The sequence below is a fragment of the Lithobates pipiens genome, unplaced genomic scaffold (assembly GCF_037356315.1).
Source record: "Lithobates pipiens isolate NorthernLeopardFrog02 unplaced genomic scaffold, aLitPip1_a1.2 Scaffold_10, whole genome shotgun sequence".
Taxonomy (NCBI): domain Eukaryota; kingdom Metazoa; phylum Chordata; class Amphibia; order Anura; family Ranidae; genus Lithobates; species Lithobates pipiens.
In genome coordinates, this window is record NW_027507686.1 from 32,428,382 (window position 1) to 32,455,682 (window position 27,301).

General features: G+C 43.0%; 2 protein-coding genes across 7 annotated transcripts in view; both read left to right on the top strand.

Moving 5' to 3' along the window:
- Positions 1–11,506, top strand: part of LOC143929162 (mixed lineage kinase domain-like protein) — a 38,943-nt gene extending 27,437 nt beyond the window's left edge. For all 3 annotated transcript variants that reach the window (XM_077453397.1, XM_077453398.1, XM_077453399.1), the window contains exons 5-11: positions 507–604; positions 817–952; positions 1,212–1,296; positions 1,845–1,993; positions 3,605–3,654; positions 6,343–6,495; positions 7,978–11,506. In XM_077453397.1, the coding sequence (XP_077309523.1) occupies positions 507–604; positions 817–952; positions 1,212–1,296; positions 1,845–1,993; positions 3,605–3,654; positions 6,343–6,495; positions 7,978–8,051 (745 nt within the window). In that variant the 3' untranslated portion in view covers positions 8,052–11,506. The remainder of the gene's footprint in view (positions 1–506; positions 605–816; positions 953–1,211; positions 1,297–1,844; positions 1,994–3,604; positions 3,655–6,342; positions 6,496–7,977) is intronic.
- A 1,165-nt stretch (positions 11,507–12,671) lies between these two features.
- The window catches only part of LOC143929198 (mixed lineage kinase domain-like protein), a 40,389-nt gene continuing 25,759 nt past the window's right edge, over positions 12,672–27,301 (top strand). Inside the window, exon 1 of one of the 4 annotated variants that reach the window (XM_077453401.1) lies at positions 12,672–12,853. Coding sequence is in view for 1 of the 4 variants with exons in the window: in XM_077453400.1 (XP_077309526.1) it covers positions 14,080–14,187 (108 nt within the window). In the remaining 3 variants the exon portion in view is untranslated. Of the gene's footprint in view, positions 12,854–14,071; positions 14,188–15,895; positions 15,952–18,226; positions 18,372–27,301 lie in introns of those variants that run through there. The other 3 variants (XM_077453400.1, XM_077453402.1, XM_077453404.1) reach the window with 3 other exon arrangements.

Sequence of the window (27,301 nt, forward strand, 5' to 3'; positions counted from 1 at the left end):
CTCTTCTATCTCCTGAGAGGCAGACTGGTCCTCTTCTATCTCCTGGGAGGCAGACTGTTCCTCTTCTATCTCCTGGGAGGCAGACTGGTCCTCTTCTATCTCCTGGGAGGCAGACTGGTCCTCTTCTATCTCATGGGAGGCAGACTGGTCCTCTTCTATCTCATGGGAGGCAGACTGGTCCTCTTCTATCTCATGAGAGGCAGACTGGTCCTCTTCTATCTCATGGGAGGCAGACTGGTCCTCTTCTATCTCATGGGAGGCAGACTGGTCCTCTTCTATCTCATGGGAGGCAGACTGGTCCTCTTCTATCTCCTGGGAGGCAGACTGGTCCTCTTCTATCTCCTGGGAGGCAGACTGGTCCTCTTCTATCTCCTGGGAGGCAGACTGGTCCTCTTCTATCTCCTGGGAGGCAGACCGGTCCTCTTCTATCTCCTGGAAGGCAGACCGGTCCTCTTCTATCTCATGGAAGGAAAGGCAGAAGGTGACAATTTTCTCAATTTTTACAGATTCATTCGGAAGACATTTTTGTCTGAGAGCCAAACAATGAAAAAATTTGAGTGTTTGAATATTTTACGACTCTACGGTATTTGTATCGATAATTCAGGTGAGGACGGTAACATCAATTTTTCCTGTCTTCCTCTTTCTGATCCAGACTCTCTTCAGCTCTATTCTGGTATCCCATCTCAGTTTCCATACTTTTTGCAGATCTTTGTCCTGGTCTCTTGTTCCTCTTCCCACCCTCCTCCTTTCTCCTCCTCCTCCCTGTAGATCTTTGTCCTGGTCTCCTGTCTCATCCTCTCTCCTCCTCTGATTTAGGCCCGGAAACCTGCTACTCGTTGGTGACGGAGTTATGTGAGAAAGGGACACTACGGGAACTGTTACAAAATGAACCAGACTTGCCTTGGAATCAGAGAGTTCTTATGGCTCTAGACACGGCCAGAGCACTGTACAGGTGAGACACCTCTATTTATTCTAATATTAGAGGGACTGAATTATCTGACCAAGCTGGTTTAGCTCGGAGATTGTCAAAGTCTGCTGGAGACACATTATCAGATGTTAGAAATCACCAGTGCTGGAATTGTTTTTGGAAAATGTTTGTAATTTTTTCTGAGATGATACAGTAAAATATTGACCCACAGTTTGGGGAATGTGAGCATCGCCCATGCCGTTGTTACTTTTTTTTCCTTTCTTTTTTTTTTCTCTTAATCCAGATTACATCAGACTGAAGAAAAAGCCATCCTCCATGGGAATCTGAGCAGCTTCAAGTATTTAGTGGATGGGACGTACTGTGTGAAGGTACCAGATATTTCCTCAACAGCACAACCCCCAATGAAATAGCCAGTAGGAGGCTGGACCAATATCATGGGAACTAGTCAGAAGTCTCGGCCACCAGGCTTTATTACCATATGTATTGTACCAGTACTGGAAGTCATAGTCTGTAGCTGAAACATTGTTGGGTTCCATTATGTGGTTGGGGTCTGCTGAGATGTTTTTTCATTGTCCATGTTTCCTGAAGTAGGGTCTGTGGGTACCAGGGTAGTTGAGTGCTGTCTGTCCATGTATGCAAAGTGTAACATAAAGTAGTATAAAGTAGACATGGTGCACTCAGAGAGGAAGGCCAGAACAACCAGGGCACAAGGCAGTAACTACAAAGAGTGTGGACAAGCTCCGCCATGATGGTGTGGATGAGCTCCAACATGACAGTGGACAATGTGACCTAATGTTGCCTAAAGTGACTCTGCCCCTATATTTAAAAAAAATAATGCACTAAGACTAAGTTTTTACTTCCAAAATGTATACAGTCATATAGGCCATGCCATTAATCCATCCATTGATGTCCCCAGTTGTCGGGATTTGAGCTCTCCAAGACAGAAACTTCCATCCGGAGAACCCCCAACGTGGCAACAAGAAAGAAGAACAGAGTGCTGGAGTACATGGCCCCTGAGACGTGGCAAGATATCAATGCGTATGACAAACGCAGCGAGATTTACAGGTGAGTCACAACCTTTTTATCAGCAGAGATGGTCTGCTGTATGAACAAAGCACTTTTCAGTTTTCGGTGGATCGTGGAAAGATTAGAACTCCTGTGAAGTTTTGTTGCTGTGTCCCCAGTGGGGCAATTCACTCTTTGTCCTGGTGTCACCATTGTCAGTGTTACTGCAAAGTGAGGGGAGGTCAAAATAGTCACTGGAACTTGATGTAATTCTATCCCTTCATTGTATGGGTAGTTGATATTGCTAACATCCGCTAAATAGAGAAAGGCATAAATATTTTTGACCTGTCAATTTTTAGCAGGCATACCTTTAGATGCCAAAGGGGTACATTCCTTAACAAACGCTGTCACCTGCATGCATGCATTTGCAATCATGGCAGATACATAGCCAGCATAGCACATCTTTAGTAAATACTGCCCAATCTGTTCAGGAGGGGTGGGGTTTCCACCCCATAATTCATTCCACCTACCATGCAAGGTGAAAATTACATCTAGAAATTGTCGTTTCTATAGAACCATCAATGTCTACATGGCTGTACTGATGTCAGTATCAGGATTAAAAACGAACAGCTAAATACAGATGAAATACATATACAAGAGCTGTTCAACCATTTCAAGAGTTGCATAGCCCTATCTGGCAAGGCAGGAGGATAGAAGGAGAAGCATTAGACCAATGAGTTTATCACTCTCACTCTGCTCTCCCCTGCAGTGACGGCTGGTGCTCAATATTTTGGGGGGGCGACAAACAAACCTGCCTCCCCCAAAATTTTGAGACGGGAACGGCGATCAGTGCACCCAACCACCCCCTTTTTTCTTAATACCGCAATCCAGTAGATTTCCTGATGATGAACTTTAGAAGTATTTATCGTGAGAACACTGGTATCTCCTCCTGGAGAATGGTTTCTAAACACTAACGTCCCAAAATTGAATCTTGCACAATCTCTGTGCGAAAATCTCAGATTGTGCAACTTTTTCTATTGTAATGAAAACAGGAACTGCCTGAATGCTACATATGCATTCAATGCTACAATGCAAGACAAGTTTGGGCCAAAATCAGTCGGAAAAAATCAGACGGATTTTGTGGTCGGAATGTCCAACAGTGTGTACAAGGCATTACTATAGTTTGTTGCCTACTAGGCTGAGGAGGGGGGGGGGGGGAGAACACTGTTTGTATTGTTAATTGTAATTATCTGCTATTGTGAGAAGGTGTCCTGTATTTATAATAATGTTTGAAGCTCGGTGACCACAAGTCTGTCCTGAAGGTCATGTCTCTGAGTCACCTAGTCTGGGTAAATGATTAGATAATTAGCTCATGTTAATTAGGTTTCTGGTGAGAGGTTGTATTTTCATCCAGCGGTATATATTTGTGTGAGATCTCAAAATAAAGATTCATTCCTGTTTGAACCTCAATACAGAGCCTCCTCTCGTACTCGGGGGAGAATTATTCGTATGGGTTTCTTGTTCAGTTGATTGGAGTGTTTGGTAGCTGCCTTTTGGGTTCGAGTATGGAATGTCCTAAACGACTTTAACCCCTTTCATACTTGGGGTGTCATTACAATACTGATCATTTATAAATAAATAATGGTTAATAATTGTCCTCTTCTCTTTCAGCCTGGGGGTAGTGATGTATGAAATTGCTACAGGAAAACCACCCTTTCACTGTGAGTCTATGACCCGACTTTCCCGCTCTAGTATACAAAACTGAGCCGACATATAATAATACAGAACTGTGCAAAGGATTTCGACAGTTGTGAAAAAATGCAGCACAATCGGAATGCTAGAAAATGAAATGCCCCAGATAGTTTAATGAACACATAACTTTTTAGAAAATACAGTATATAGTTGGGTGGAATTACATAAATGAATCAATATTTGGTGTGACCACCTGTTAGCCCTTGTACACACGGTAGGAAATTTTGCGATGGAAAATGTCCGATCGGACCGTGTTGTCGGATAATCCGACCGTGTGTGGGCTCCATCTGACTTTTTCCTTCGGAATGTCTGACCAACGAAGTTTGAGAGCTGGATATAAAATTTTCCGACAACATGGTCCGATCTGACTTTGTCCGATCGTTTGTAGAGAATTCCGATCGGACAAAGTGCCACGCATGCTCAGATCAAATTATGAGACCAAAGCTATTGGCTACTAGCCGCAACGTAGTCCCGTCGCAACGAGCAAATGTTCTATGCGATCGGATTTTCCGACAATTTTGTCCTACCGTGTGTGTATGCAACACCAGCTTCGGACAAAATCCGTTGGAAAAAATCTGATGGATTTTGTTGTCGGAATGTCCGACCGTGTGTACAAGGGCATAGACCTCTTTAGTCAAATATATACTTATTTGCTTATTAACAATACTAATAATAATTTATATGGATAAATGGATGGGCAGACCTGGATACATTGAATTGAGTCAGTTTGGGAACATATACAAACAAATATTGAAGAATCTATATTTTGGTGTGATAAGAGCTACAACCAAAGCTTTGCAAATGGTATTTATTAGACATGTGCTAGCACAACCCCTCCCATTCCAAATTCTGATTTAGAAGTCAGAATGATGAGGTCAGTTCCTTTAGAACACTCCGACTTAGTTTTAAAGAGTTCATAAAGTATGTAAGTTAAAGCGGAGTTCCACCCAAAAATGGAACTTCTGTTTTAAGTACTGGTGACCCCCTGACATGCCATATTTGGGGGGGGGGGTGTGTGTGTATCGGGTACCCAGTTTTGACAGGCACCCAGCTCCCACTTCTTCTCTTGGTGCCGTGGCGCCAGAAGGAAGTTCCCCTCCACCCCCTCCCTTACTGCAATCTTCTGGGACACGTCACAGGTTCCAGAATATTGCCCGGCCATTCACAATGCGCGGCTCGCGCATGGGCAGTGCGTGCCTGGTTGCGAAGGGAAAAGGATCGAGGCTTTGTGCGCCTACATCACTAGACCGTAGGACAGGTGAGTGTCTATTAAAAGTCAGCAGCTATATTTTTTGTAGCTGCTGACTTTTAAATGGATGGAACTCCGCTTTAAGAAAGGGACTTTTCTACTGCAATATTTTTTTCGAACTTTAGTCTAAAAAAGAACGTTGCATTATGTATACATCTATTGGTATATGTAATATTATTCAATTCCAAATTGTAGTTAAACTTCTTGGGTACTAGCACCCTAAAGTGGAGTTCCACCCCAAATTTTTTTTTTTTTTATACCCCCTCCTTCGGTGCTGTTCCTATGGGGTCCCTTGTATTCTGCCACTTACTGAGAAATGATGGATGCGGGGAAAAGCGCATTCCAATTCGCATCAGTGTGAATCCAGCCTTAACTTTCTAAGACATATAATTTGGGGACTTTCTAAAGTTATTTTGCACAGTACTGTATATGATCAGATATCCATGTTTGTGTAATTTCCTGTGGGTGATCCAGTGTCCTTCTAAAATATCAAAACAAACTACTTGCTTGATAGGCTCTAGATTTGCAGACCTCCAACTGTTGCATCCCCCATCATGTAAGTCCCATCATGCCTTAGCCTCTGGGTGTCATGCTTGTGGCTGTATGAGTCTTGCTATGCCTCATGGGACTCGTAGTTGTGCAACAGCTGGAGGTCCACTAATTGCATATCCCTGCAGTCTAGGGAGTGACTGAAGTATGTGCAAGTTCCTCTCCTGTGATTAGTAGACACAATACAAAACAATTTCCTGCGCTCAGGAGCTAAGTCCATGTGTAAGTGGTGTAGCCAACCCTTTGGATAAAATATGGAAAGTTGAAGGTCTTGCTGCCCTCCTCATGACAATGGGTATCCTTAGAGCTGAAACATATAGAAAAATAGGGAGGGCGCACCAACCTTGCGCATTGCCAAAGATAGATTTTATTTAAATAAAAACAATTGTCATACTCACAAACGTTAAAGAAAAGGCTTAACATTGCTCTAAGAATTTGGAACTGTGTCTTCTAGACACCTGCAACCTGGACTGAGTATTAGGAGGAACCAGATGGTATCGCAAATGGCTTATGCGTTACGGGGCTATTGCTGAGGCTCTGATGAAGAGGGTACTCCCTTGTAACGCATAAGCCGTTTGTGATACCATCTGGTTCCTCCTAATACCCGGTCCAGGTTGCAGGTGTCTAGAAGACACAGTTCCGAATTCTTGGAGCAATGTTAAGCCTTCTCTTTAACGTTTGTTTGTGAGTATGACTCTTGTTTTTATTTAAATAAAATCTATCTTTGGTAATGCGCAAGGTCGGTACGCCTTCCCTGTTTTTCTATTAGTAGACACAATGCCATTATACCTTATACACACTTTGGGTTGTCAAGAGAAGGGCCTTCATTTTAACAACTATTGTTTCATGGTCTCTTCAGGTCTGGAGGTGACAGCAGACAATCTGGTGGAGATGCAGGAGAAGTGGTGGGCCTCACTAGACAATGACTTTCCATCTTCATGCCCTAATATGTTCCGTGACCTAATTAAACGCCTTTTACAGAAAAATCCCAAGGATCGCCCATTTGCTAGAGGTAATGCAATTTATGCCAGTTATTCTATGTCTGTTTCTATACCTCATAACTGTAGTGATGCTCAGATTACATAAATGGTGATGGTTAGAAACAGTGATCAGAAAACCAGTCTACAGGGCTCCATCAGGGCTGAAAACAAACCAAAGCTCAAATTATTACTTTACCTTTTAGTCCCAAGAGAATGGCTCCTGGGCCAATCAAGGGATTTGGGGAAATAAAGAACCAGCTTGAACCCTACAATGCTCAAGTGTCTTCTAGCAGCTGGTTGGGTCTCACCTTCACAGAACCATGTATTTGGCCACAACAAATACACTAATAAACTAATGTGGACGGCCCTTCAAATTATGTAGTTCAGGTATTTCCGCTGAAAGGTTATGTTAATACTACAGCATACAAATACATTGTAGACAATTGTTCTCTTCCAAGCTTGTAACAGTTTTGGGAATAACCTTTTCTGTTCCACCATGACTGTGCCCCTGTGTACAAAGCCAGCTCCATAAAGACATGGTTTACCACTTCAGCTCCAGAAGGTTTTTCCCCATTCTCGACCAGGCCATTTTTTGTGATACGGCACTGCGTGTACCTAAATAAAATGTATGTCCGTTTTTCCCCACAAATAGAGCTTTCTTTTGGCGGTATTTGATTACCTCTGCGGTTTTTTATTTTTTGCGCTATAAACAAAAAAAAAAAAACAATTTTGGAAAAAAATACATATATTTTTTACTTTCTGCTATAAAACATTTCCATTAAAAAAATTTAAGCAATCTAATTTCTTCATAAATTTAGGCCAATTCTGCTACATATCATTGGTAAAAAAAATCACAATAAGCGTATATCGATTGGTTCGCGCAAAAGTTATAGTGTCTACAAACTATGGGATAGATTTGAGGACTCTTTTATTAGTAATGGCGGCGATCAGCAATTTTTAGCGGGAATCACCTACAGGTAGATGATTTTGCGCTAAAGGGCCGCCTCGGTATATGTACGTGGGACGGTCCTTAAGCGGTTAATGAGATTGGTGTGAAGGGACTTAAGTGTCCTGCACAGAGCCCTAAACTCGACCCTACTGAGCAACTTTTAGAATTGAAATTTTGGCCAGCCATCATGTGGCCACTTGGCTAGCCAGTCTGGCCTCTTGAATACCAAACCTCCTTCAGCCAAACGCTCTATTTTGCAAAACCAGATTCTACACCCCATCCTAAGACCTAGTCTTAGGGACCGGTTTATCACCCTTTATCTGGCTCATCACCCAGTAAAGACTGGAAGGCCCTTCCCTCCTACAATTTTCCATTGCTTGTGGAAATCCCCCACCATAGATACATTCACTGTACTGTAGATACTTAACAATTTAATAGACAGTTTAGTTATGTGTTGTTCACATGTGTGTCATTGTTCTTTGTCATGTGCACATGATATGAATACCGTATGTATTACCTGTAGATGGTTTTTGACTGATCCAAGTCATTTCTTCTGTCATTTCAGTAACTGTGGATCTACTTTTGCATTATTTGAATCAGCAAACTGCAGAGCAATGTGATCAGGATGCCATGGCATAGAGTGGGCCAACATGTGACTATTTATATACTTGATGCACCTATCACAAGTGATTTAAGAAAAAGTCGTTTTGGTCAAATAAAATAAAATAAATGTTTATACAGAAAGCTGCTGCCTCCACTTAAACAACAACCAAGGTAGTGTCACAATTAGTGGGAGCTAAAAAGTGGATGTGGCACTGCTTTATCAGAATAAATTGCTGTGTATATGATGTGTATATGATGATAAACTTCTGCCCCTGGTGTCAAGGTGGACACAATTAAATACTGTAAGTACTAAATGTTTATATATACCTGTGAACACAATTGCACCCCTATATTAAAGTGCTAAGTATAAAAAAAAGTGCTATGTTTTCCAATTGATAACTGTGATAAAAATGAAATCAAATACTACAATTCATATACCCTATATTGCCAAAAGTATTGGGACACCTGCCTTTACACTCACATGAACATTAATGGCATCCCAGTCTTAGTCAATAGGGTTCATTATTGAGTTGGCCCACTCTTTGCAGCTACAACAGCTTCAACTCTTCTGGGAAGGATGTCCACAGGGTTTAGGAGTGTGTCTATGGGAATTTTTGACAATTCTTCCAGAAGCGCATTTGTGAGGTCAGGCACTGATGTTGGACCAGAAGACCTGGCTCACAGTCTTTACTCTAATTCGTTCATTCAAAGGTGTTCTATCGGGTGTGGAGGTCAGGGTGTGCAGGCCAGTCAAGTTCCTCCACCCCAAACTCACTCATCCATGTCTTTATCGACCTTGCTTTGTGCACTGGTCCAAATCATTTGGTAAAGGGGGACTATGGTGTGGGGGTTGTTTTTCAGGGGTTAGGCTTGACGCCCTAGTTCCAGTGAAGGGAACTCTTTAGGTGTCAGCATACCAAGACATTTTGGAAATACTCCTAACTTTGTGGGAACAGTTTGGGGATGGCCCCTTCCTGTTACAACATGACAGCTCACCAGTGCACCAGTGGACATCCTTCCCATAAAGACTCCTGACCTCAACCCAATTGAACACCTTTGGGATGAATTGCATCTTCCATGTATTCTGTTGTTGGTCCCAATATGAGCTAAGCGAGCTGGGTCACTTCTAGTGCCTCCCAGAATTTGTTTAACCGGTCCACTACAAGCCGAATGCTAGCACCAAAGAGGCACAAGATTGGCAGTTGAGAAGATCCTGGCAAATTATTCTTAGTCTTCTGATTATAGTTACCACCAACTGTTAGATCTTCCTGTATTACTCAGACCACCACTACTAGATGGGCTGCTCGTCCGGCTGTTAGGAGTAGCAGTAACATCTTCCTTTTTTTTCTGTGAGCCCATACCACTCCCTCAAACTACATTAAATCTTCCTACCTGACAATACTGACTTACCCCTCCACCATCCATATCAACCAGTCATGAACTTGATAGGAGATTGAGATGACGAGGGCACCCCCTCTTGTATCTCCTGCCCAAGTACCCCACAGAAGCAGGCAGATGCATTAGCACATAAGGTAGGTGGGCACTCAACAATAGCAAAGAGCAGAACCCTAGTCAAGATTAAGCTGAGGTCACCAATGTGCATGCAACAAAGTACCAAATCAGGAGGTGAATCAAGGTCAGGGATGAAGTCAAGGTCACAAATGCGTAAAACAAACGTATAGAGCAGAATCCAATTTGGATGTAGGCAGGTGTAGGTTGGCCTCCCTACACATGTGGCACTGTTACAACCACCATGCAGGGAGAGTGGAGAACAGGAGGAGTAAACATTCATCTTAAGACTCCATACGTGTCATCAGGTGAGCTCCTGCCCGATTGGACGTTGTTGCCCCAGATGACCCCTTTAATGAGGGCAGTGCTCATAAAAAAGATAAAGATGGCTGCCATGCTTCAACCAACATTAATGAAGCAGGCCAGCATGTAGGGTCACCAAGTTTGGCAACATGCAGAGGGCCAGGAGACGTAAAGCTGGCAACCCAACAAAGGTATCTCTCATGGGCAGTGCCACTTTAATAGCATCATGGGTCCCTGGGCAAAGTAATGCATTGGGGCCCTTTCCATAGCACACCATGGCACACAGAGGGTGTGGCTACATTATAGGTAGGTTCTATACCGAATTATTAGTGGCAGCTGTTTCATTTAATCCTTTCAGTCATAGAGATATTTTCCAATAACACTGTTGGCGCTGGTATAATTTTTTTCAAATGTGGTTAAATTATGCCACATTTTGGACATGGTTTCTTAATGATTAGAAATGTTAGTCTGGTTTAGTCTGATTTTTATATATATATTTACAATTTCTTAATTTTTTGTTTTAATTGAATAATGTTTTACCTTTCTGTTCACAATTCTTTTGGGGGTGGAGGGCCCCTTCCTAAGACTAACCCTCACCCTCCTCCCCCCACCCCTCTCAGAATAAATCCTCTTCCACCCACCAAATCCTCCCTCCCAGCACAGCCCCCCATTCCAGTACAAATCTCCTCTCCTCTCCCAAAAAAAAATCTCTCTTGTAGCACAAATCTTTCTCCTCCTACCACTCCCCCTCCCAGAAAAAAAATTGTATGGATTTGAATCTGACACACTCAATATTTTCAGGCGCTAGTCCAACCCACCAAGAGAAATGGCATGAGCTGATTGGACAATATTGACTATTGTCATGTGCATCTGAATTAACGATTGAAATAAAATTCAGATCCATTCATTATCCGAATATGACTTATCCAATGAATTAGAAAATTGAATTCATTCCCGCATGGGCCTGAACCACTATTGCATCATGTGATGTCATTCAAATGAAGCAAATTGTCAATTTTGTTATATTTTTTCCGGAATAGTTAACAGTCGTTACCATGTCCATTCGGAGATTTGTATACATCCGAATTTCTGAAACGTAAATTTTTGTTGAAAAAACAAAACGGGAACGCACATGTTTGGGTGCTTTCCCAACGCCCACAAAAACAGTTTCTTTTTTAGCAGACATGCAGTGGTGCCATTAATTGTTAAGCCTCGTACACACGATCGGATTGTTGGCCAACAAAACCATGGCCTTTTGTCCGAAGGGCGTTGGCCCAAACTTGTCTTGCATACACACGGCACACAATTGTTGGCCAATAAATACGAATGTAGTGAAATACTACATTGTTTTTCAGCTCTTTAGCGCCACCCTTTGGGCTCCTTGTGCTAATTTCGTGTTAGTAGATGTTTGGTGAGTGTTGATTCGCACTTTTCATTTTGTTTCTGTACGGCCGCTCGTCAACCAGACATGTTGCGGAATCGGAGGAGATAACGTGTTATTTATTATTGGCCTTGGAGTTATTGCTTTGACATTATTTTTTGGGTTGAATAATGATTTGATTTGGTATATTTTTGGATGCATAGAATGCACTTTTTGGTTAAGTTCTATTGGCAGATAGCATGTCTAATTTTATTTGTTTTCTTTTTTTAATGCGCAATAAAAAAAATGTGTAGAATAATACCTGGCTATGTGTTTTACTTCAAATGACAGTTTGGTAGTAGGCAGTTACATTTAAAAAAATACAATGTAAAATTAACAAGAGACACCAACATAGTTGTATCTTTGATCATAAAAACTACAGGATAATGGTGCTGTGGTAACTTGCCCAAATAAAAAAAAATAAAAAAAAATAAAACATAATAAAAATATTCTTGATATCACTAGAAAAAAAAAGCCTTTCAAAATTATTTTGCAATAACTCCATCAGTATCACCAGCAAAGCAGCTTCACTATTATCCCATTAAAGAAGAAGAGAATTGTGCGCTGCATTTGGAGATTTCATAATTTGCCGCGTCATGAATGTCAATTCTCCATAATGAACGCTAATTTACAAGACCGACCGCTTCTGGCTTGTCCTTGCTTCCGAGAATGTGTGTTTGTACTTTTGACTTTTGTCCGACGGACTTGTGTACACACGCTCAGAAAATCCGACAACAGACATTTGTTTGTGGAAAATTTGAAAACATGCTAACCAACATTTGTCCGCGGAAAATCCGACAACAATTGTCCGATGGATCGCGCACATGGTCGGATTTACCACCCACAGCCTGTCATCTAATATTTCCCTTGGTAAAATCCGATCGTGTGTATAAGGCTTTAGAGATACGCCCACTCATCTGCAAATGCGTGCACCGTGCGGCGTATTTTTGGAAAACAGTCAGGGACTTCTTTTCTACGTTTCTTGTGCGTAGGGTAGACCATTCAAATTAATGGGCTTCCCTATACACGATACATGGGAAAGCATGAAAAACAAACAAAATATTAACCATGGCTCGTATGGAATCTGTAAGGGGTAAACCAAGCCCTATGTTCAACAAGATCAACCGATCAATAAATAAAATGATTAACTTTATAAATTAACAAATGGATAAACAGAAATTGAAACCTAGTATCATCTGGTTGGGTCATCTTCTTAGGAAATGAATCAGGATATTCCCCCCCATAGTGACGTCTCATCTCCCAGGATGATGCAGGCAAAGAGTTTTTCAGTTCCACTTTCTATAGAGAATTGATTCCATGTATTGATCCCTTGATCCGGATCTCTGGTTGTATGACGTATTCTACTCCAGACAGACATCCCATAATCTGATCCGGATTTCATCGCTCTACTGAGACCACACATGGGGATTTCCATGAGAAAGACGATGGGATGCACAACAGCTGATGCAATGATAAACAGCAGAGCTAATGAAAGTGGAAGTTTAGGAGTTTTGCAATACAGGAACTGGGAGTTGTCACATTCCAGGATAAAAAAAGGCTGAAGACAGGCTGAGACTCCACTTCCACTTCCTTGCCTGGACACTGAGTAAGTAATCGTTCTGTCCTGTTCACAGAGGACATAGAAACATTTATTCTATGCTTTACCACAGAGCTTACACTCTAATGTTCTCCCACAGTCACACACCATTAATATTATACATTTATATAGCTCTGACATATACTGCAGTGGTGTACAGAGACCACTCTCTGCAGCAGAGGATCTTACACTCTAACGTCCTCCACACAGTTATCCTCTACTATTATCAATTTATGTAGCTCTGACATATACTGCTGTGCTGTACAGAAAACAGAGCCAGTCATATCAGTCTCTGCACGAGAGGAGCTTACACTCTACTGTCCCCAGCAACCACACTCTATTATATATTTATATAGCTCAGTGCTGTACAGAGAGCATTGCGCCAGTCACAACACGTCTCTGCACCAGAGGAGCTTACACTCTAATGCCCCCCACAGTTACACACCATTATTATTATTATTATTATTATTATTATTATTATTATTATTCTACATTTATATAGCTCTGACATATACTGTGCTGTACAGAGAACACTGAGCCAGTCACATCTGTCTCTATACCAGAGGAGCTCACACTCTACTGTCCCCAGCAATCACACTCTATTATATATTTATATAGCTCTGACATATACCCCAGTGCTGTACAGAGAGCATTGCGCCAGTCACAACACGTCTCTGCACCAGAGGAGCTTAAACTCTAATGCCCCCCACAGTTACACACCGTCATTATTATTATTATTCTACATTTATATAGCTCTGACATATACTGTGCTGTACAGAGAACACTGAGCCAGTCACATCTGTCTCTATACCAGAGGAGCTCACACTCTAATGTGCCTTTTGTAATTACACGCAGTTATTGTTATACATTTATATAGCTCTGACATATAACGCAATGCTGTACTGAGAACACTGAGCCAGTCATATCAATCTCAGTACCCAAGGAGCTTACACCCTAATGTTCCCCCGCAGTCACACACTATTATTATTATACATTTATATAGCTCTGACATATACTGCATTGCTGTACAAGGAAAACTGAGCCAGTCACATTAGTCTCTGTACCAGAGCAGCTTACACTCTAATGTCCCCCCACAGTCACACCCTATTCATATATGTAACTTTGATACACAGCATAATGTTGTACTAAGAACTTCAAACAATGTGGTGTATGTGGTGAAGCACGCTGGGAATATTTGCTTGTGCTGTAGACGTATAACTTCTTTGTGGAACGTGATGTTTGAGAAGGAGATGAGTCATGAGCGAAACATGCATTATCTGCAGTTTCAAGGAGTCTCAGCTGTGTTACTGAACGTTCCGGCTTCTCCATTTGGTGGTGGTCTGGTAGGTTTTGGGCTGGGAATGGACTTTGCCTGCTTTTACGAGCCAAGGCAGTTTAGTGGAGTGTAGGTTAATGTGAGACTTAAACTAAATGTAAAACCTAATTTAATGAAAGTTTTTTTGTTTAATCTCAGTGCTGCTGATCTCCTGCAGCCTCATTGCAGCCACTTCCTTCTACATGCACTCCAGTGATGGCTGCATGGCATTTCTTAAGGTGGGTTATCTTATAGAAACAATGGACCGTGCCTTGCATCATGTGTTAAAGTGGTCACTAAGTGTTCCAAAGACCTTGTATAGAGGAGCTGGGAGCTTCATGCTTGTAAATTGTTGGATCAGACGGCCTTTTGAGGTTTGCTTGGGTGTGCGTCAAGGGTGACCTTTGAGGCCTCTGCTATATGCGTTCGCAATCAATCTCTTTATCCGGAGGTTAGAGAGTAGAACGTTGTGCAGAGTGCCTTTGGAAATTGCTGGTGAGCCTCCTCTGAGGGCCTATGCTGATGACATGTGTGTTTTTCGTCTCTGGGATAGAGGAGGAGGTCTCCGTGATGAGGCATCTGGTTCAAACATCAATCAGGATAGGTGTGAGGTTGTCTGGAGAGGAAGGCAAAGGCTTTAGGCTGCTGGGCGCCTTCCCAGAGAACCTTGGTAGGAAATTTAAGTTTTAGTCATCAAATTTGGTCCCGGTGATTACTGCCTTGTAAACCTGGGTAAGCAGGCTACAAGATGCCGATGCCAAGGTTGCCAACTGGAAGGATTGAAAACTCTCTTACAGGGAAAGGGTTGACCCGATTAAAACGTACCTAATCCTGGTATTTCTATATGTCAGCTTTGTCTGTAGTTTGGCCAGTCTCTCTCTATGCAAAGATCTACAGCTGCGAAGTTCTACAACTTCCAGCTATTATGAGGGGGAACGGACTGAACCTCGTTAAGAGGTCTGTAACCTACCTTCCCAGGCGTATGGGTGGCCTAGGTAGAGTTAACCCGGTGGTATTCTTTTCTCTGATGTTTTCAAACATAATTTTGGTAACTTGCTCGTATAGGAACGGCCTGGGTGGGTTGGTATTTTTTAGTCTTGGTTTAGGCCTTTTCTGCGGAACAGATAGTACCATGGGCCAGTGAAAAGCCTGAGGGTCCGACATGGTGAGCTCTTGGCTTAGGCTGCTCCGTGCCTGAAAATGCTTTGGTGGTGGCGAGAGACAAGGGACGAAATGAAGTCTCTTTGTAGGAAGGCCCAGGAGAAGAGGGTTGTTGTATCTGCCTGTAGTAGGACACTAGCCTTGAAGGATTGCCCAGGCCCTGTTATGAGGGGGGGGGCTGCGTTTGATTAATCTGGTGAGAATCCCTTCGGATTGTGGAGAGAATCGTTCCATGGCAGACTTTATGTGAAGAGCAGCCCAAAGCATTGCTCTGTGGAGAACCGTGGCTGTCAAGGAGTGGAGTGGAGTGGAGTGTGGTGGGGTGGGGTGGAGGAGACAAAGGACCATTTCTGGCTTCAGTGCCCCTTTAATATAGAAGTCTATAAGCGGGGGGGAGGGGCTCTAGGTTTTCCTTTCCCGCTTGTTATGTGAAGTGGCATGTGAGACTTTTTTTTTTTTTCAGACTCACTAGGAGCTTGATTTTTCGAGACAGGTTTTTCTAGTTGGCTTAGTTTGTTACTGCCCGAGGTCAGTAACAAAGGTGTCGAGGTGGTGGTGCACAACATTGTGGGTGGTGGACAAAGGCGTAGAGGAATGTCAGGTCCCGTAGTTGCTGTCTGTCAATCTCTGGGTAAGCAGCTATTCTTTCTGTCCTCATGTCTCCTAGATTTTTATAAGAAAAAAGGCTGCATGCATGGGATCAATGTTTAATCGTTTCATAGCCTGAGGGTGTGTTTAAGTGGAGGTTAGGGTTTTGTTGAGGTGCGTTGTATTGATAATAATAAAAACATGTTTTGGTTTGTATATTCGGTTGCAAAGAAGAGTGGGCAAATGTTTCAAAGTCTAGATTAAAGTTAGTAGAGACATTTCCCAACAGACTAATACCGTGTACACGCGATCGGATTTTCCGAACAACAAAATCGTGGATTTTTTTTCCCGGATGTTGACTCAAACTTGTCTTGCATACACACGGTCACACAAATGTTGGCCCAAAACTCAGAACGTGGGAACGCGGTGACATACAAGACGTACAATGAGCCGAGAAAAAGGAAGTTCAATAGCCAGTGCGGCTCTTCTGCTTAATTCTGAGCATGCGTGGAATTTTTTGCGATGGACTTGTGTACACACGATCGGACTTTCCGACAAGTTTTGTTGTCAGGAACAATCGAGAACCAGTGCTCAGACATTTTGTGTGTGGAAATTCCGACAGAAAATGTTCGATGAAGCATACACGCGGTCGGACTTTCCCATCGGAAAATCCAACAGTGTGTACGCAGCATTAAAGTGGTTGTTAACCCTCCCCCACAACTTTGTCTCATGTAAATCGGCATAAAAAACCCTAATGAACACTGCTTGTAGATATCTCCTTACTTGCTTAGTATTGTTGTAATCCTTGTTGTTCTGTAGAATGAAGTCACTGAGCATGCCCAGATCTCCCCTGATGTAAAGCACACTCTCTGTGCTTATCTATCTGTTATAAGGACTTCCTACGGCACACCACTGAGGCTGCTAATCATTCAGAGCTTCCTCCTACACACCATGTGACCATGTGACTTCACATACAGTCTAAAGTTGGCCATTACTGCAGTCTTATAAGACTGACAGAGGGAAACGTTAGACATTGGCACAAGTAAATACTATGAAATAAAACAAGTCAGCTATGAACAGGGAAGCAGGGTTGCCATAGAAAAGGATTGAGAAGGAGGCTTGGTTAACAGTACAGGAAGTGCTCAATGTAAGGGCGGAAATACACTCCACTGTGGACTCAGAAAACAATACTTAAAGGGATTGTAAAGTGATTTTATTTATTTATTTATTTTTTTTTTTAAAATAACAAACATGTTATACTTACCTCCACTGTGCAGCTCGTTTTGCACAGAGTGGCCCCGAACCTGCTCTTCTGGGGTCCCTCGGCGGCTGTCTCGGCTTCCTCCTGCAGGGGCATCTCACATTCATGCGAGCTCCCTCGCATGGTGAGAAGCATCTGCGGGCGCGCTCCCGTGATACAGCTGGCGGCTATAGCCGCTCGCTGTATCACACGGCCCCCCCCGGCGCTCCGCGTCAGTGGATGTGATTGACAGCAGCGCGAGCCAATGGCTGCGCTGCTTTCCATCCACTCCAGCCAATCAGTGGCCAGGCTGAATGGTGGAAAGGACGTCGGGACGAGCGCGGGACTTTCGAGGGGTGAGGTAAGTAAAACGGGGGGGCTGGGGGCACCAGGACTGTCAGATGTTTTTTCACCTTAATGCATAGAATGCATTAAGGTGAAAAAACATTTACCTTTACAACCCCTTTAAGATGGTGCTACCTAACCCCTGGAAACAAGTTTTTTTTTTTAAAGTTTCTTTAAACAGTAAGTAATATGCGATTTGGGCTGGATTACAGTGGCTATAGTCTGATAATTACTTATTATAATGGACTAAATGGAAAAAAAGCATCAGAGTGGGAGAGTTTACTTCCTCTTTAAGGCTGGAATTAAAGCAAAAGGTGGTCCAACAAAAAACTGACGTAAGAGGTGATCTTTTTTTTAACTCAGTGATTCTGTGTTTGATTTTAGATTTTATTTATTTTTTCTCGCTTTCTGATATGTTGAAGTTATATCTATCACTTGGATGTTATAAGTTGAAGCTGTAAATACAGCTGGATAAAACAAAAACTGTGTCTGTCTTCAGTTCAGGCTACAAAACAACAAAATGTGATTATTTTCTATATCATGTTTGTGTGTGTGTGTGTGTGTGTGTGTGTGTGTGTGTTATAATTTTATATATATAATTACACACACACTCTATTATCCCTCCACAGTGACACACTAGTATTTTACATTTTATATAGCTCTGACATATACCACAATGTTGTACAGAAAACATTGTGGTGCACCTTGTGTGAAGAAGTGAAGCATGCTGGGAATATATGTTTGTGCTGTAGAAATGGAACTTCATTGCGGAACATGATGTTTGAGGAAGAAATGAGTCAGGAGGTAATCGCACTCTCTGCAGTTTCCTGGAGTCTCAGGACGTGAACATTCCGACCTCTCAGGTTGGCGGTGGTCTGGTAGGTTCAGAATGGAAATTTGCTTTACCTGCATCTATGAGCCAAGACAGTTTGGGGGTGTACTGTAGGTTAATCTGAGACTTGAACTAAATGTAAAACCTAATTTATTAAATGTTTTTGTTTAATCTCTGTGCTGCTGATCTCCTGCAGCCACTTACTGCTGTCTACATTACACTCCAGTAATGGCTGATGGAAACAGTGGACCATGCCTTGCATCATGAGTGTTTAAAATAGTCACTAGTAGTTTTCATGGGAAGCCAATGTGACTGGGTGCCAAGGCAAAACCACAACCGGGAGACAAGGATAAAATGTTATCGCCTTATGACCGGTCTGATCAAGAACCTTCATGGCAGGATCACCACAGAATATTTTAATGAAACTGGAGGATCAGATTGAAAATTACTTTTTTTTTTTTTATCCACTTCAGCAAAAACCGTCAAGAGACTTATTCAGCTTTACGTTCATCAAGCTGTCTGCTTCTTGGTTTCACATCATAGTGCTATTTTTACAGGAGTTTTTTGTTTATTTTTAATTTCTTCTATTATCAGGTATTCCATAATTTTAAAATCTTATTCAGAACCTTCACTTTATTTCCATCTTCCCACCAGTTCTATTCTTCCAATACCCATATCCCAGTCCTTCTGCTTCATCCTAACCCCTCCCCCTCCTCCTCCCATCCTCCCTCCGCCCTCCCCTTTGGTCTGCTCTTGGCCCACCTTACTTCAAAACTTACTCATGTCCTTCTATCCTCTATCATTTTTTTCCAGATATCTCTTCAAAGGTTTTAAAAATTTAAAATTTTTCCCCAGGTGACATTATATCTTCCTGGTTGTCCTTTTTCTCTGTTGCGTAGATATTCCATTCTATTATAATATTCTATCATCTCAAACCATTCCCTTATGTCCGGCTTTTCTATATTCAACCACTTCTTTGGGATTAATGTTTTTGCGGCATTCAACAGTACTGGGATTAACAGTTCCGTATTTGTTTGTTTTTTTTAAGTTTTAAATTCATGAAATACACGTCTGCCAGTTATTGGTTATCTTTTCTCCAGTTATCTCTTCTATGTATTCCACAATTTCTTGCCAATATTGCTTAATTTTTGGCCATTCCCACCAGATATGTATCATTGTGGCCCTCTGCTTACATCCCCTCCAACACAGTGGAGACTTTTCCAATTGGTATTTGTGAATTTTATCCGGAGTCAGATATTTTGGATATACCATGTTTCAATGGAGTTTGTACACCAGAGTTTTTCCAGTGGATCTAAATTCTTTCCATCTCTAATTGGCTGCAGCTGCTGAATGACCGGTCCATTTTTTGCGATTCGGCACTGCGTTAATTTAACTGACAATGGCACCCAAAAAAATTGACGTCCTTTTTTTTTCTCACAAATAGAGCTTTCTTTTGGTGGTATTTGATCACCTCTGCGTTTTTTATTTTTTGTGTTATAAACAAAAAAAGAGCGTAAATATTGAAAAAAAACAATATTTTGTACTTTTTGTTATAATAAATATCCCCCCTTTTTTTTTTTTTTTTTAAAAAGCTAATTTTTTTTCTCATTTTAGGCTGATATGTATTCTTCTACATATTTTTGGTAAAAAAAAAAAATGTAATAAGCGTAAATTGATTTGTTTGCGCAAAAGTTATAGCGTCAACAAAAATAGGGGATGGATTTACAGAATTATTTAATTTTTTTCTAGTAATGGCGGCAATCTGCGGTTTTTTTATAATGACTGCAACATTATGACGGACACATCGAACAATTTTGACACATTTTTGGGACCATTGGCATTCATACAGCAATCAATGCTATAAAAAAGCATTGATTACTGTAAAAATGTCACTGGCAGGGAAGGGGTTAACAGTAGGGGGCGATCAAGGGGTTAATTGTGTTCCCTGGGAGGGGATTCTAACTTAAGGAGGAGGGGACTGACTAGAGGAAGTGACGGATCGCGGTTGATAGCTAATAGGAACACACGATCTGTCACTCCTCTCAGAACAGAACACGAATTTCTGTGTTTACACACACACTTCCGTGTTCTGTCCCTTGTGCTCGCGATCGCTTGTGGCAGGCGGTCATCGAGCATCGGCACCCTCCCGCAGCACCTGCTATACTGGTCACGCGAGCCGACATATAGCTACGACGGTTCACGGGGTCGTGCCAACCTGCCGCAGTAAAGTGGCGGTCGGTCTTGTAAACTAGCGTTCCTAATGGAGAATTAATATTTGTGACATGGCAAATTATGAAATCTTGAAATACAGCGCATAGTCTCTTCTTTAATAGGATGATAATGAAGCTACTTTGCTGGTGATACTGATGAAGTTATTGCAAACTAATTTTCAAAGCCTTTTTTTTTTCCTAGTGATATCAAGAATAATATTATGCTTTTTTTTTTTTTTTTTTTATTAGGGCAAGTTACCACAACACCATTATCCCGTAGTTTTTAAGATCAAAGATACAACTATGTTGGTGTTCCTTGTCAATTTTACATTGTATATTTTTAAATGTAACTGCCAACTCCCAAACTGTCATTTGAAGTAAAACACATAGCCAAGTATTATTCTACACAATTTTTTTTATTTTTTATTATGCATAAAAAAAAAAATACAAATAAAATTACACATGCTATCTGCCAATAGAACTTAAAGAGGAGTTCCTGTTGAAAAAAAAAAAAAATTTAAAGTAAGCAGCTACAAATACTGCAGCTGCTAACTTTTAATAACCGGACACTTACCTGTCCCAGGGTCCAGCGATGCGGGGGAACGAAGCCGCTTTTCATCTTCAGAGATCTTCAGCTTCTCCTTGTCCTCCGTACTGCGCAAGCGCAGTACAGGGTGGACACTATCAGATGGGGGACACTATTTGACACATCACCGGCATTGCAACTGTGGGCACCCGGCTCTGGCTTCACAGCCGGGCACCCACTGCGCATGCGCAAGCGGCGCCGTGATTGGCCGCGCAGTCATCTGGGACCTGTCACGTGTCCCTGGTGACTGACAGGAGGGAGGGGGCAGAGCTGAGCCCTCCCTGTGCCGAGGGGAAGTGATGTCACCAGCCCAGGCACTGAAGGAGGCAGACTACGAGGGGCACCCTAGCAACAGGCATTTAGAGGCAAGTTAAAAAAAAAAATTCCAAATAATTATTATTATTTATTTATTTTTTGTGGAAGACCACTTTAACCAAAAAGTGCATTCTATGCATCCGAAAATATTACAAATCAAATCATTATTATTAGACCAAAAAAATAATGTCAAAGCAATAACTCCAAGGCCAATAATAAATAACACGTTATCTCCTCCGATTCCGCAACATGTCTGGTTGACGAACGGCCGTTCAGAAACTAACTGAAAAGCACGAATCAACACTCGCCAAGCTTTTACTAACACGAAATTAGCAGAAGGAGCCCAAAGTGTGGCGCTAAAGGGATGAAAAAACACGTAGTACGTCTAGTACATCACTATGTTTGTAATTGTTGACCAACACTTGTGTGACCGTGTGTATACAAAACAAGTTTGAGCCAACACCCTGCGAACAAAATTGTTTGTGTATACGGGGCTTAAGTTTTCGATTTTTATTTTATTTTTTTCCTTCGATCCCTATTCTCTTGATCTTATACTCTATACACTTGTTCTTGTTCTTTTTTTAAATATTTTTATAATATATTTATTTTATTTTTATTTCTCCTTGTAACTCTTATCATATTTGTGTGAGAGTCCATTTTTTTTTTTTCCAACTTCCTTCACTTTTGAAAGTGTGTGGCCCAGATCTTTATGGATTGTTGCCATTTCTGTTTTTAATGAATTTTTCCAGGGCCGCAAACATTTTTCCCATGTCTATTTTTGTTGGGAGTCGAGCTGTCTTCTGTTGTTCCTCCTTTCTTGCGCATAGATCTAAGTCAAGTTCCTGGTCTGTTCTGGGATCTGAGGATCCCTACTAATTTATTTTTTCCTGAAAGGCTCCATGGCAGCATACGTGTGGGTAGCCCCGCCTCCACGATTACCCAATAGGACCCAACTCCCATAAATCTTTGCTCCTGGCCACTATCAGTGTTCCTTTTTTGTCCTCCCCAGTAGGACCAGATGGTTTCTTTCCTGGAAATAAAACTTCACGACGATCGATTGGCTGATTGACTGAGAAATTTTCCTCCGATAGGCCCTGACTGTTAAGCAGGGTATGGAGAGTATTTGCAGAGTAGCGCTGAAGAAAGGATTTCCTACCTGAGTGCGCACGGTCTGTGTCCCGTTGCTATGGGTGACCATTATCTGCTGGAGGTATGGCGTGTGTGTTCCAGTCCGTTCGGCCAGGTGATCGTTGGTGGAGTGGTGAGCCTTTTATCTATCCATGGCAGCATTGTATTTGTGTGTATTTCTTTTGTTTGTCTTGCGGTCTCCTCCATGCCGTTTGCGTTCGCTTCCGCGTTCCAGCAAACCTCTCTCCTACTTCCGGGTTATGCAGGCGTTCTGCGCATGTGCGAACCCGGTATGAGACCGAGGCTTGGTTCCCGCGCATGCGCGCGAGCGCCTCGCGTCTGACGTCGGCGATGACGTCACGGGCGCCAAATTTAAAAGGCTTTGGAAGCTGTCAGAACCCTGGGAATGTTTGCAGTGGTCGCAGCGACTTCCCGGGGCTGTCAGCGCGGCGGTTTAAGGTAAGAGCATGTCCCTTAGGCTGGGGAAATGCTTTTTTAGAAAAAAAAAAAAAAAAAATGTGTGTTTTATTTTTCTCTTTGGTTGCAGTGTTTCTTAAACTGTGGGTTTATTGTGAATATGGACGCCTTACTGCCTCCTAGTGGCCAGCCCGCTCATGTTAGGTAGGTCTTTAGTATTTATGCTTTTTATATATTGGAGAGAGTGTTTGGCATAGGTAGGATTGACTGTTTATCCTTTTCTCTCTCTGTCTGTTTTACCCTTACAGCCCTTCTGGGTCTGATCCACAACCTATCACTTCTAGACGCAGTGGATCATCAAGATCACACCGCCATAAATCCTCCTCAAGATCTAGCCAGCATAGGTCAAGATCTGAACAGCATAATAAGAATTATTCTCACCCCCCTGCTGCTCACTCCAGCAAGCGTACGGAAAAATCATGCTGGGGGTGCAGGATGCCTGTTCCTTCGGACGTATCCTTATGCGATCATTGCTTCTCCAAAGCTGCAGATGAAAGGGATGATGCAGACCAGCGTTTGGAGTCAATAGTAAGACGGGTTGTGAAGGAGTCTCTGCAGGAGAGGGATGCTCTACAGCTGTGTGAATCCCCGTCAGAATTATTGGCTCCTCCACCTGGAGAGAACCCATTGCAGGAGACATGGGAATCCTCTCAGCCAAGCCGCCTATCTGCTCCCATCTCAGATAGTGAATCTGACTGTGAGGATCCTGGTTTAGGTTTTGACTATGGACTGGTGCCTTCATTGATCAAAGCAGTGAGAGAGGCTCTGAAGTGGGAAGACCCTATTACTTCCCCACCAAAGCAGAGAAAGTTCTTTAAACAGCTCAATAAGGAGCGACAATTTTTTCCCTTCCTTTCAGAGTTGGGTGACATTATTACAGAGGAATGGAGCAAGGTGGATAAAAAGGGTTCTATGCAGTCAAAAATCCTGAAATTATATCCCTTTAAAGAAGAGGATGTGAAGCACCTGGAGTCAGCACCACTGGTGGATGCAGCACTCATGCGTTTGGTGAGATATGTAACCCTACCCTTAGAGGATACGGTATCCTTTAAAGATCCTTTGGAAAGGCGGATCGATTCAGACCTTAAGAGGATATATCTGACTTCTGGAATGGCTTGCAAACCAGTGCTTGCAATGGCAGCGGTATCCAAGGCCATAGAATCATGGGCTGACTCTGTAGAGGAATTCCTGAGGGGTATTTCTATTGAGTCAGCAAAAGACTCCCCTATTCAAGAAATCAGGATGGCGTCTGCCTTTTTGGGGGAGGCATCTATTGATGTTATCCGCCTGATATCTCGGGATATGTTAGCAGCAGTCTCAGCTCGCCGTGCGTTATGGCTCCGTCCATGGCTGGCGGATCCAGCATCCAAACAGGCCTGGTGCCGTATTCCCTTTGAGGGGTCATCTTTGTTTGGTAACAAGCTGGATACTGCCATATCCCGGGCTACAGGTGGGAAATCTGGGTTTCTTCCCCAGGACAGACGTCTTCAAAATCAAAGGCGTCCATTTCCTAGAAGACAAGGCCCTGATCGTGCCAGGGAGGCGCGGAGCTATAGACCTGGTCGAGAATTCTCAAGGTCATGGAGATCCAGGCAATCTTCTTTCAAAAATACCTCAAAAGGGGGTTCGTCCGGCAAGCAGGATTCCGCGAAATCCTTTTGAAATTGGGCCCGCTCAAACTTGTCAGGTGGGGGCTCGTCTTCTCCACTTCAGGCATGTTTGGGTGGCCTCAATTCGGGATTTTTGGACTGTAAAAACAATTTCCTCAGGTCACAAGTGGGGTTTTATCAGCACCCCAAAGCTAAGATTTATTCCCACAAATCTTCCAGAATCAAAAGAGAAGAAACAAGTCCTATTGACCTACGTGAACTCTTTACTGGATCAAGGCGCAGCCGTTCCCGTTCCAGAAGAAGAACGTGGAGAGGGCATGTATTCCCCTTTGTTTCTGGTTCAAAAGAAAAACGGCACATGGAGGCCGGTAATAGATTTGACCCATCTCAATTCCTTCATTCGCAAAGAGAAGTTCAAGATGGAATCTCTGCTTACCATCCAGCAGTCCGTGTATCTGGGGGACTGGATGATATCAGTCGATTTGAAGGACGCTTACTTCCATGTTCCCGTGGCAAAGGAGTTTCAACAATACCTCCGCTTTGCAGTAGGCATTCAACATCTTCAATTTACATGTCTTCCCTTTGGGTTAACAACGTCCCCACGGGTCTTCTCCAAAGTTCTTTTGGCAGTTGTGGCCTTTCTCAGAGTCAAAGGTGTTCGTCTCCATCACTATCTCGACGACCTTCTTCTGCTATCCCAGAACAAAGATCAGCTCTTGGAGCACAAAGACCTAGTCATCTCCACTCTACAGGAGTTCGGGTGGCTTCTGAACTTAGAAAAGAGTCACCTAGATCCAACTCAGTCTCTTGTTTTCCTAGGGGCGCAGTTCAACACAGCAGAAGGTACTATCGCCCTTCCAGAAGAGAAGGTTGGAGTCATACGAGACAGGATTCATGCAGCCCTTGCAGCATCCCATCTCTCGGCTCTCCAATGTCTGAGGGTGATTGGCACAATGTCAGCCACCATTCCCATGGTAAAGTGGGCCCAGTGGCACACTCGTCCCTTTCAGAAGGGGTTTCTACAACAGTGGGACTTATCCAGCCAGACACAGCGCATATTCCTCACTCCAGCCATGAGGACGTCTCTTCTTTGGTGGCTACAGGGGAAGAACCTGCGCAACCACCATTCAATCATTCCCATCTCATGGGTCACGGTAACTTCAGATGCCAGCAACCGAGGATGGGGCGCTCACTGCCTTTCGGAGGTCGCTCAGGGCAGGTGGACGTTTCCATCACAGAGAGTCGTCTCCAATGTTCTGGAGCTAAGAGCGGCCTTCCAGGCGCTTCGGTCATTCCATCATCTGACAGCGAATGCCTCGGTCATGCTAAGGTTGGACAACACAACCGCGGTGGCTTACGTAAAGAAGCAAGGGGGAACTCGCAGCTGGTCCCTGTTACAGGAGACGGAGCCAATAATGAATTGGGCTCAGAAGAATTTGTCCAACCTTTCTGCAGTCTACATCCCAGGGGTGCAGAATGTTCAGGCGGACTTCCTATCGCGTGTCGAGTTGGACAACAACGAGTGGTCTCTACACCGGGAAGTATTCGATTGGCTCCTGACCTTAGGATTGTCCCTGGAAGTCGACTTGTTTGCTTCCCCGTGCAATCGGAAGCTTCCGAAATATTACTCAAGGTTCAGGGATCCCCAGGCATATGGGATAGATGCCCTCACAGAACTTTGGAAGTTTCAGACAGCTTACGCCTTCCCTCCAGTTCCGGTGATCCTGCAATTCCTTCGGAGACTCAGGTCAGAGAAGGCGGAGATTCTCGCAGTGATTCCTTTCTGGCCCAACAGACCTTGGTTCCCTCTACTGCTGCTCCTCAGTTTTCGAGAGCCAGTTCCCCTGCCTCTCAGGTCGGATTTGCTATCTCAAGGCACAAGGTTACATCCATGCCCATCATGTCTGAACCTCAAGGTATGGTTTTCGAGAGGGAAAGGCTAGAAGCTCTTGGTTGTCCGGAAGAGGTCATCCCAACCCTTCTCAATTCCAGACGCGGGAGTACTAATAGGGTATATGAGCGTATATGGTCCAAGTTTTCGGCCCATATGTCCACCAGAGAAAATTCTTGCAGTTCTCCAACAATACAAGACATACTAAGCTTTCTTCAAACAGGCCTTGATTTACCTCTAGTTATCAGTTCATTGAGAGTCCAAGTATCGGCTATTTCAGCCTTTACGGGTATTTCCTGGGCAAACCATGCACTGGTACAACAATTCTTCAAGGGAGCTACCAGGCTCAGACCCCAAAGAAAACCAAGGTTTCCTAAATGGGACCTCCCTTTAGTGCTGGATTTTCTCTCAAACCTTGGAAAGGATTCTACGGAGCCTCTGTCCATAAGGGATCTCACTCTCAAGACCATCTTCTTGGTAGCTATAACCTCAGCCAAGAGAGTTTCTGAGATTAGGAATCTAGGTTCGGAAGAACCCTTTCTGACTTTCTTTCCAGATAGGGCAGTATTGATTCCCATGTTGGGATCGCATCCCAAAGTAACCTCGGTCTTCCATGAGAATCAGGAAGTTGTGCTTCCCACTTTCAAAAACTCAGAGAGTCAGGATGTTCATCCTCTGGACGTAGGACACGCGCTGAAACAATATTTGGAAGTCACAGCTCCCTTTAGACAAACGAAATTTCTTTTTGTTCTCCCTCAT